We start from the raw sequence: 11,901 nt of genomic DNA on the forward strand, positions 1-11,901 counted from the left end.
AACTGTTGTGTTGCTCATAATGATACCTGCCTGTCCGTCTGCTTCTATGGTGTCATCTGTGATGAATGGCATTCATCTTTGTTTTACTGCCCCCTACTGGTCTGGTGGTGTAGTGCATTTACTTTTTTTCTCCATCAGCACTGGTCTGATTTGAACAATCTGCCCGGGACTTCAGCCCGCAGTCAAAACGCAGACAACAATGGGGGCACAGGAACCTTTTAGTTCCGGGGTGAGTAGTTCAGGGGGCTAAAAGACCCCGGAACTCTTGGACGAAATACACCTTATGATTGTCTTCTACAGAATAAGTGACAATATTTCATCTCACACATCGTTAAAATAATAATTCAGATATTATCTTGGACGATATATGTCATACACCCTGACTGAACCTCTGCTGGGCTTGAATGATAATCAGGCATTTGCAAGTAGAGAGACCGGTCACTCTTCTGTGGATCCTCTAACACGTTAAGTTCTCCCTAAAGACGATGCACAATGACACAAACACACAGAGACAATCAGCACACACCACAGCTCTTCTGGGGCCGCTTTGCCTTCGCTCTTTGTTTTCATTCGTCCCTCTTGCTTCCTCGTTTCCTCTCTGTCCCTTTGCCTTTCACCTCTGCCTTCCTTCCTTTGGACCTTTCTCGCTCACTCACTTTCCTCTTTCCCTCCTCTTCCTCTGTTGTCATTGTTTCTCTGCCCCCTTTCTTTTCCTGTTACCATTAATACACACTATGATCTGTCTCTCTCTCTCTCTCTCTCTCTCTCTCTCTCTCTCTCTCTCTCTCTCTCTCTCTCTCTCAAACACATTTTTTTTATCTGAGAAGAGCTGAGAGACTGAAATGTAAAGCAGGCGATGATGCATCTGGCAGCATCACCAGCATTACTTCACAGTCTGCGATCAGCTCCTCTGGCCTGTTTGCAGCTCATGCAGTAGAGTCCAAATGAGTGGACTTAGTTTTGTTGCTCTAAGAAGCCGATATTGTACATTCTGTCATTTTTTAAGAACCCTCGTCAGCATGTCAGTCAGCGTGAGTAACGTATGAGAGATGATATGTAGGTCATAGAAAAGGAAGTGATCCTAGAAACCAAAAAGATTTGAGGAAGTGAGGATGAATCACTTTTGTAGCAGCTGTTTCGTACGTTTTTATGACGTCACCATGATGTTAACATGTCCAAGCACTTCACTGACTGTAAGTATGAAGATCAATGTGTGAATGGACGGTCATCTTATAGGGACAAAAATCTCCTTAACTTGTTTTTTGTGCACTTTGTTTACAACAAACACATCGGTCGGTCACTTTCTTGAGAAAATCGCTACCGTAAAACCTGTAAAAGCTGCGCCCCTGAATTTAGACCACTGTGAACGCTACAGTGTTAAGAACAGACCAGCTCATCAGAACTTAACATCTGATCTGGGTCCAAATAGGACAACAACTCAGAACGGATTTTGAACTCATTTAACAGAGACAAACCCACTTTGAACCAAGCTGCAGCCTTCGGTCGTGGGGATTGAAGCCAGTGGGGAAGTATTAAAAACTGCAGTTTCTTGAGTATCCACTAGAGGCTTGCTACTGAAGTACTGCAAACCACATACACACAAATTCACACAAGACGATCTTTACAGCAGAAATAAACATGTTGACAGCATAGACTGTATAAACAATGGATGTCGTCTCTGTGATGTCACCCATCTGTTTCTGAAGAGTGTTTTGAGGCCAATTGGCAGCGGGAGCCACATTGGAAATGCTGAACTCAACAATGGAAAAGACGTAATCTTAATATCTTTGAAATTGCCGCTTTATGGAAAAATTCAGCCTCCATACAGTGTGTCAGAAATGAGCTATCCAGACTACACTTGTTTTTTGAACCACAGCTGACTTGATTGACAGGCGGGAACACTGTAGTTGTTGGCAAGGAGGCTCAAACCCCGCCTCTTTACCTCACACTAAAGGCTGATTTATACTTCTGCGTTGAATCAATGGCATACCCTACGCCAGGGGTCCGCGTAGCTCCCGTACCTACGCCATGGCCTACGCACGTAGCTGACGTACACCTCCTCCAAAATGTAACTCCCCGTAGAGCCGACGTGGACCGCAAGCTCTGTGATTGGTCCGCTCGGCGGTTTTGTATTTCCCGCATTTACAACACTTCCGGGATCCCGGACATCGGCCGCACATCGTCCGTGTATTTCATCTCCTCCTCTCTATTCTTCATGTAATCATGTCTGTATGATAAACTGCAACATGTATCAGCTGTAGATTAACATAACACGCTCTGAATCTCTGTGGAAAAGTAAACAGAGATCGTAGCGGGGCCGGAAGCAGGCGGCCGGCTATCAGAGAGACCACACTGCCCTCAGGCGTTTCGGCGGAGAATTGCTGCGCGACACAGACACACCGACGCACAAGTATGTGGGGCTCATGTCCGCGTCAGCCCCTGCTGCGTAGGGGAGACGCAGAAGTATAAATCAGCCTTTACTCAACAGAAGTTTGGTTGAGTTCAACATTTCCAATATGGCTGCTGCCAACGATTGGCTTCAAAACAGCGCTTCAGAAACAGATGGGTGACGTCACGGATACTACGTCCATTATTTATACAGACTATGCTTTGAACTTGAGCACTATTTTTAAATGTACCAGTGAAGCTCAGTGTTGCATCAGCAGTGATAAGGGTTAAGATGTGGTGGAGTTTGACTTATAACACTGTAACACACAGATGCACACTTACAAAGAAATGACATTACAGCAGCGGTCTGCAGGGAAGGGAAGTCTCTGCTGCAAACAGGGAAACGCCCTGTGTGTGTGTGTGTGTGTGTGTGTGTGTGTGTGTGTGTGTGTGTGTGTGTGTGTGTGTGTGTGTGTGTGTGTGTGTGTGTGTGTGTGTGTGTGTTTATGTGTAAATGCTGTTTCAGATTCTATTAGTTTCACCCTTTCATATTTAAACATAAACCTGTAACACTGTGTATCTAAAAGTGAGCTTTTTTTCAGACGTCTTTTTGATTTTCTGTCTTTATCTTCAAAGTAAGAGCGCTCTTTAAAATCGGAGTAGTCCCTCACTTCAGTCAGTTCTTGGGGCAATCAAGCTGAAAAGCTCTGATTGTTTTCACTCCCCGTACAACTCTCCATCTCTTCCTTCTGTGACCATCTGAAAATGTCAGGATATCCTGTCTGCTGACCAGGGCACAGCAGATTAGCAGGAGTCTGATCAAATAAAGGCTCTGGACTGGGTCACATTTAAAAAGAAAAAAAAAGGGTTGTTCAGAAGCGAAAGAGGATTCAGTCATGAAATCTAGCTGTGGTTTGGGTCTCCATTGTATCTGAAAAAACACAACAACTGTTGCAAACTTCAAAGTTATATTGTGGTACCTCCAGCTCCATCTGTCTCTGCATCGCTCTGAAGGATCACACTTGTAATTTTCTGTAGAAGCCAACATGTGCTTTGCTCCTCTGCATCTCTTGCAATATTTCACCATTCAGGAAGTTGAGCGTCAAATGAGCACTACACCCATATTTTGTCTCATACACAATCACTCACACACTCATCCACTCTAACCCTAATATTTAACCTCTGTCTGAGGTTATAATGTAATATTTCAAACTATACAAACTGTTGTAAGCCTTCACAAACTACATTTCAAAAATAACAGTAAATAGTCTCATTATAATATGTTTGTTGATATCAACCTATTTGTGCACTAGGTGTAGTGACAAACTGTTTGTGGTCTTGCAGCGTGATATGCACTGTGGGCACAAACAGTTACACAGAACTAAAAAAGACTAACCACCCTCTTTAACCACAGAGTGCACATACACACACACACACACACACACACACACACATGCACACACAGAGAAACAGATACTGCGATAAGGAAGTGAGTCCCACCCAGGCTCTTTAAAAGATGCTGCAGAAAATAAACATAAAAAAAAACCTGACTGGAAAGCAACGTTTACCAGAAATGACACGACACACACTGACTCTGGATCAACACTCACCACCTGAGGCTGTGCAACTTTCAAGGTAACTTCAAAACAAGCAGCTTTTATGATCAAACATGTGTGTAAACAATGTTTGAATGGATACAGCATGACACAAATGTGTGTGTTTGCACCTCAAGCATTAAAGACAGATAAGTGTAAAGCACTGTGGTGGGGATACACACCTTGTACACCTGCCCGTAGGTCCCATTGCCGACCACCTCCACCAACTCAAAGATACCTGCAGGATCCTGGAGGAGCACAGAGAGCATAGAGAGAGCATGATCACAAAGAGCAGACAGCTGCACAGAGTGAGAATGTGGGTCACGACTTCACTGACCAGCCATTATACAGCCAATAACACTCTTTAACTTCACATGGGCACATGCAATTTCCTCTAGATGTGGAAGAAGGAGACTATTTCAGGGATTAGGGTGCATGAAGAGGATATAAAGTCAAACTTTGATAGATTCAAGTTATGCATGTCCATGAATTTGGTTACAACTGCTCATGAGAATGCATTTTCCACAGTAGTGACTTTAAATAAATAACTTTGTTGTGTTTGGCTGCAGGTCAACTTTTCACGCAGTCAGTAGAGAGAGAATCCTGTGTGCAGCTTTAAACAGTGAACTTACACAAACAGGACTCGATGCAGACTCTGTGAGAACTTCAGACAGAATAAAACCTCTTTAACTCTGAATATGAAGCTCTTTCTGACTCCTGCACTCATAAAAAAAACTGCCTGTGAGACTTCTCCAGTAAAGCTGTTGTTTGAAACTCTTCAAGCAACACCCACTACATCTCCAAGAACAACATTTCTTCAAGAGACTCAGACTTACTCTTAAAGCAGCGAGGTCGATACTGTCCAAACTTCTGGTGGTGTTTTCTCTCGACATCTCTGTCACCGACTTTGAAAGGTTTGTGATTGTAGAGCAGACATGGACGGGTTCAAGTTATTCACTCCAAACTAACGGGTTTTCCTCCTGTCGGGTCCATTCTGAAGTTTGACTAACAGCGTCAAGCCAGGCAGTATAAAGCACACCACTTCCGGTTAGACCCTTCAAAATAAGAGCGGTGACCGCAAAATGATGAACTGATTTATGTTTGTTTGATTTGATTTATTTCATACATCAAGAAACACAAACCAATCTAATAAAATAATGAAGAAAATAAAGAGCCATGAAAGGGACACCTCAGATAAGCTTCCAAAAGTAATATTGATAATAATTACTTTATTTAAATAGCACCATTAAAAACAAATGTTTACAAAGTGCTATTACGAGCAAAGCATGGTTTGAGCAACAAAGTAAACCTTTTGACAGAGAGGAGGAATTTTAACAATGCAAAACAAAACACAACGTAAAAGGTTAAAAGAATACACGTAAATTAAACAGAATGAAGTGGTGTGACAATAGACCAATAAATCATTGTTTAAGAGGGTATTTTTAAAATAAATAAATAAAAAAATACAAATAAATGAATGAATAAATACATTTGAAAAATAAATAGATAAAACTGGATAGGTAAATAATAGGATTAAAGGACAATAAAATAGGTTTTAAGAATAAGAGGACGACATCACATTGGGAAAAAAAGTGAAAAGGATAAATTAGGAACATTAAATTAATAAATGAAAATAGAAACTATGAAACAATGAATAATCAAATAAAATAAATAAATTACATTAAATTAATTAAAAATCAAAACAATTAATTTGATGAATAAAAACTAAAAATAATAACAAAAATAAGTAAAAACGGTTAACAGGAAGAAGTCACATAAAAGCCAGTCTGTAAAAATGGGTTTTAAGAAGAAATGTAAAAGATCTCACTGACTCTGGAAACCTTATCTCCTCAGGGAGGTCGTTCCAACGTCGAGGGGCTCTCAAACTTTTGATAGGGGGCTCAACAGATATCAAATAATAACAAGTAAAACACATCCCACAGAATAAAAAAAACAACACTATAGTCCCTACACACTACATTAGTCCATATAAAAGTCCCTAAACACTACATTAGTCCATATTAATGCAATGGCATGGAGTGTATAGAACCATAAGGCACCTCCAGATCCAAAAAGAAAATGCTATATAAGGAGCCTTCAAGCATACAATCAGTCAAGTCAGCAACAGGTAATGACATTCTATCCATCGTCATACCAGCATCAGGTGATTTCAAAATACATATATACTGATAACTGCTTCTTTAAGTTCTTCTTAAAGGTTGAAAAAGAAAGGGACATTTTTATGTTTTATTGCAATACAATAAAAATATAACTTTCCTCTTCTTCTAAATAAATATTTATTTATTTTAGTCATTATTATTATTATTATTATTATTATTATTATTATTATTATTATTATTATGTTCTCTGATTTCCGGACACATATCTGTATGTGCATTAGTTGTGCTTTATTGTGAAAATCTCCTCGCCGCTCTTCACGTCGTCTCACTTGTCACAGCTTGGCTGCTGCGCAATTTTGCAAGAGTACCCTACTGCAGGCAAGATGGCGCCGCCACAACATCCACACCGGAAGTCCATACCGGAAGTCCATACCGGAAGTTACAAAGCTAAAAATGTTGCAATAACATCAACACCGGAAGTCCTTACCGAAAGTTACAAAAATAAAAGCCTTCAAAAAAATAAAAGCCTTGAAAAACAGGAACGTGAACGCAAAATAAAAGCCTTCAAAAACACGTAGGTTTACGCGTAATTCTATGAACTTTTTTGCACTTACATTTTAATCGTATCAGTATTATTGACTAGTTGATTGACTCCAAAAGTGTATAGACTGTTGAGAATTCAAGTTACTTAGAAGCCTGCACGAAACACTAAGTTATAGTGTTAACGTCTCAGCCATGCACAGCCTTTTGTTCCGAGTGTGTGTTGAAATACTTAAAGCTGATTATGATGCTGCCGTGATGACATCTGCATATGCCTCTCTTGTTTTGTCTGGGTCATATATTATTTTATGTTGTGTTAGCCTGACTGTACCTCACCTGCCCACCAGTTCCCTGTGGTGTGTGTCCTGCCCCTGCACACCTGCTTCCCTTTGACTGATTCCCCCAGTGACCCCTCTTCCTTTCTGCACAGCTGTTCCCCACAGGCTCATTATGATAACTGTGCAGCGTGCAGGAGTCTCTTTCCATGGGGACTTGTCACATTATCTAAGTTTGCTGTAGTGTTTGTTCCAAATTACCTTGCATGCTGTCTGCCTATGTGATCACATGTATAGATTAATGAATGAATGAAATACAGATCCAGAGTAGATCCACAGTCACGAGAGAAGAGCAGAATGTTATCTATGGTGCAGGGGCGAGTGGAGGAGGAAAATGTAGAGGTGTGTGGTGACTGTTTCTTTTTTAACATAATTTGTAACACGTTACAATGACACAGTGACAGGGGTGTTCATTAACCACAAGAACAAACGGAGGGAATGGTTTCTCCTTCTATTTTGAGACATTAGATGGGCATAAACACTCTGAGCTTGTCAAACAGTTTTATTCAGATTGAATGCTTGATGCATGTACACCAATGTCTTAACAAGATCACTTTATTTGGCGTCCATGAAAACATTGAAGTTGGAACCTTCAATTAGAATGACTAGAAAAACTGCAAATGTATACATAGCTACTGTTTCTTTCCATCCAACCCCTACTTGAAATGTAGAATTATACTTTATTTTATGTTCTTTTAATGTTATATGTATGATGTCTTAACCCTTTTGTATTGATAATGTTGTACTTGAAAAAGAACAATGCACTTTTGCTATTACAAACTCCAAATCAACATAAAATATTAGGACTAAAATATTTCAACTTGAGGCACCACTGTCAGCCACTGATGATAGATGTACAGTACACATTTCTGGGGAGCCTCTGTTGTTTTTGTGGTGAATATAGATCTCTGTGTACAGCTTGAGTTCCGTGATGTCTTTTTCTTTATCATGTTTTCGTTGAACATGTATAACCAAATTCCTCTTAAAGAGGACAACTGGGCAGTACGGGCACTTAATGTGGGTTGGGGCAATGGGCTCCTCTGAAGCAATGGGCTCTGAAGCAATGGGCTCCTCTGAAGCAGTAGCCGGCGGTGACTGACCCACATCTGGCTCATCTGGAGCAGTGGAGATTGCATCTGCAGATCATCATTTCTAAAAAAAGGGCGAGAGTAATTGTTTTTAAAAATCATCCAGTATCTGAGAGAAACATTTTCATTTAACATCATATATTTAAATATAAAAATAAATAAAGTATATACAGATGTATCTTTCCTTACTATAAACAGTTACGTCTATTTCAAAAAGTGAAACAATTCCCCTGAGTGCTGCGAGGGATCACTTGAAAGAAACTTGCTTTATGTGATAAACTTATAAACAGTTGCAAAGGAGTGCAACTACAATATAACACTGGTTAAAGTATGACCTTAGACATGCAGAAACCAAGGTATCGTTAAAAAATGACATGTGAAGGTATATGATCTCAAAAAGATAATTTTTAAAGCCATACCCATGAAATGCACTGCATTTGTCACATGAGCTTCCAGGTGCCTCTTGATGACTCCTGCACTCCGTGTGGTGAAGCTGGGGCAGAGGGGACAGCCAAAGTGGGATGGTGACACACTTGTGTACTCCAACCCCTGGTCTCCTTCAATAATCGACGGATGCATCTGGAAGAAAGGAATAAATATACATTTCAATACGCAAGCACAAGCACACACAATGGAAGGAGCAGTGTGCATGTGTGTTCACTTTAATTATTGGAGTGTCGTGTCTCGAGAAGGCTGTTTTATCGCTAGCTTTCTGCTAATTGATTTAGCAGCGACAGACTAATGCAATCAATACGCTACACGAAGAAGAAACTTCCAGTTCGAAGCATCCGGCATTGGGTAGAGAGGGGGTTAAAGAATCACTTCCGGTATGGACTTCCGGTATGGACTTCCGGTGTGGATGTTGTGGCGGCGCCATCTTGCCTGCAGTAGGGTGCCTCTCCAATTTTGACTTTTGACTCCAAAATCTGACATCCGGTGAACTCCAAGAACAGAACGAGGTTTATCATAGCCTGTTGCTCTCTCCTAAAACATTTGCTTTCATTCGCAGAGTTTCAGACTTTCACCACAATGTCAAAGTTATTTCTAAGATTTCAACGTACACCTTTTTCAGTAAATTAGGACACAACTTTTAAAATGTCAACCTTTTTTCACAGTACACCTTCTTTGCATGTGAGAGTACAGGTCTTCTTTTATTTAATTTGCAATGGCTGGTTCTATGTATGCATGCTAGTTTACAGTATTCAACAATCTGTCACATGTTCAGTGTTATTAATGACAAATATGTGAAGATTATTAAGATCAGTTTTTAATCCAGCTTGCCAATGTAACCACTAAGAAATGTTTCAAGGACAGCAGATGTCAAAGAAAGATTCCTGCAAACAACTTGAATTAACAATAACTGGCAAAATACAATAAACTGCATACTGTTTAATCTCTTCTTCAATATTCTATACCAGGGGTTCTCAAACTTTTGTGGCTTGTGTACCCCCTTTCAAAAACAATTTCAGCCAAGTACCCCCTTGTATGGCCGAGAAAAAATGTTCAGGAAATAATATGGGAAGATAACATGAATAAATGTATGCATGGGGATTTACAGTGTCATAATAACATTGAAATGAAAGATGAAACACATTCTATACTTTGTAGTGCAATATTTTTCAGAAATAACTAATGATTGAGGCTGCTTGCCATGAGCAAAGAGACTGTGTATGATGCCTCCAATGCTTTGGCTGATGTTGTTCAGGCTTTTTCCTTTGTTTCTTGGGATGACTTTAACTCAGAAAGTTTTCTTTTGAAAAACTCTCGTGGCTTAACAACGTGGCACGGATGTTTTGCCTTGAGGTGTCGTTGGCTTCATGGAGCTGTTTCATAATGTATTTCCACACAGTGCTTCAGGAGGATCAGAAGATGTGGAGGTAAGTCTCAAAACAATATATTCCTCCAGATACTGACGGTGTTTGGGTAAATCACATTTTGTTTTCTTTTTGACGGTTTATTCATCATCCACCTCATTTTCCCCAACTGATTTGTCTTGTTTCAACCACCTGTCCATTGTTATCCTCCTGGCCACGCTTTTAATTAGCATGCAAATGTACATGTTCGCTCGCTGAACAATTGACATCACCAGACAGAGGCCGTCTGGTCCAAGCGGTTTTGCAAATAATATGTTCTGAATGAATATGCTCAATTTGGAAATAGTGCCCTATTTTATGTTGCATTGAAATACAAGTTAATTCTGTTGATAAAGTTGTTTTTAATCAGATTTTTTTTATTATTTGTTGTGATGCAACTTTTTTTTTTTTTTTACGTTTGTTACGTACCCCTTGCAGTACTCCCATGTACCCCTAGGGGTATGCAGACCCCCATTTGAGAATCCCTGTTCTAGTGCAAGCAGTCCAGTGGCACACAGACCATGAGGTTAGCATTAGACTTCATGCACATGGAAATGCACATTACTTGAAGGGTTTGACTTAAAGCACCAATGAGCAGTGTTGGGCAAGTTACTTCTAAAATGTAATACATTATATATTAGTAGTTACTGTCATTTGAAAGTAATTAATTACATTACAATATTACTGTCTCTGAATTGTAATGCGTTACACTACTTGAGTTACTTTCACCAAAATAACAGCAGAAGTATGACCAGCATTCAAAAATGCTAAAATATAGTTTATTGCAGCTGATTATAAATCCAGTGAAGGGTGATGTGGTGTAGCATGATGACTGTGTAGGCCCTAATGCTATCAACAACTTAATATAATAGGCACAGTGAAGGCTCATGGCGCTGTACAGTAAGTAACAATGACTGTCAGAATCACAAAAGCAGACAAAGTCAAAGTCTGGTAAGTTATGATAAAGATATCCTAAATATTTAAACTTGACTTCAGGTTAAACCCTTTCAGGTCAAAGGCCTTTTTTATCTACTTTTGAACGTCTGGACTTTTTGTGTTATAAGGCATGTATAATCTCAGGTTTTTCTTATCTTTTTCTCTTGAAGTGAGAATCTCTCTCTCTCTCTCTCTCTCTCTCTCTCTCTCTCTCTCTCTCTCTCTCTCTCTCTCTCTCTCTCTCTCTCTCTCTCTCTATTTTTTTTCAATTCAAATTTGCTTTATTGGCATGAACAACGAGATGTTATTGCCAAAGCACATAAATTCATACAGTAGATTATATATATTCACAACACGCTACACTCACCATATATACATTAATCACACACAAAAACCTCCACCCAAAATCAAACCCCATGGGATGGTGCGTCCCTCAGGCTGTGACAGGCCGACACATACAGTATTTAGCAGCCAGAGGAGCTGCTGACCCTTCCCCCAGGAGAACTGACAGTTTCTCTTCTGGGGTTAATGTTGGGAAGTTTGGTACCATGTTAGTAATGTCCCTGTAGTGGGAATCTCTTAGTAAAGAGAACTTGCTGCAGTGGAGGAGGAAGTGCATCTCTGTCTCTATGTCCCCTGTAGAGCAGTGAGCACATAGACGCTCCTCTCTGGGCAGCCATGTCTGTCCGTATCTCCCTGTCTCTATAGCCAGCTGGTGGTCACTCAGCCTGTATTTGGTCAGGATACATCTTTGTTTTGTATCTCTGACACTGTACAGATATTCAGATCATTTATAATCACAGTTTAGAGTCAAATAACAATTCATTCTACTTTGGGTCTTTGTTTGGTTTCTCCAGTGTTCTAAATACAGATCTTTGGAGTGCTTCATGATGAGTTTAATTTGGTTGTGTTTTGGATCAGTGCTGACTGGAGTCTGGCTGATTAGCTTCCTCACCAGCTGACTAAGGGGACAGTTTTCAGGGCTCTCTCTCTCTCTCTCTCTCTCTCTCTCTCTCTCTCTCTCTCTCTCTCTCTCTCTCTCTCTC

General features: G+C 40.1%; 1 protein-coding gene and 1 long non-coding RNA gene across 2 annotated transcripts in view; both read right to left on the reverse strand.

Moving 5' to 3' along the window:
* Positions 1-4,979, reverse strand: part of LOC117817713 (mitogen-activated protein kinase kinase kinase kinase 4-like) — a 73,273-nt gene extending 68,294 nt beyond the window's left edge. The window contains exons 1-2 of the mRNA XM_034690466.1: positions 4,820-4,979; positions 4,166-4,231 (exon numbers count right to left, since the gene is read on the reverse strand). Of these exons, the coding sequence (XP_034546357.1) occupies positions 4,166-4,231; positions 4,820-4,876 (123 nt within the window). The 5' untranslated portion in view covers positions 4,877-4,979. The remainder of the gene's footprint in view (positions 1-4,165; positions 4,232-4,819) is intronic.
* A 2,846-nt stretch (positions 4,980-7,825) lies between these two features.
* Positions 7,826-8,868, reverse strand: LOC117817646. Its single transcript, XR_004632169.1, has 3 exons — positions 8,728-8,868; positions 8,486-8,645; positions 7,826-8,130 (listed from the first exon to the last, which is right to left on the reverse strand). It is a non-coding gene; the product is annotated as an uncharacterized LOC117817646 (long non-coding RNA).
* Between the last annotated feature and the right edge of the window lie 3,033 nt (positions 8,869-11,901).

Source organism: Notolabrus celidotus, chromosome 8 (assembly GCF_009762535.1).
Source record: "Notolabrus celidotus isolate fNotCel1 chromosome 8, fNotCel1.pri, whole genome shotgun sequence".
Classification (NCBI taxonomy): Eukaryota; Metazoa; Chordata; class Actinopteri; order Labriformes; family Labridae; genus Notolabrus; species Notolabrus celidotus.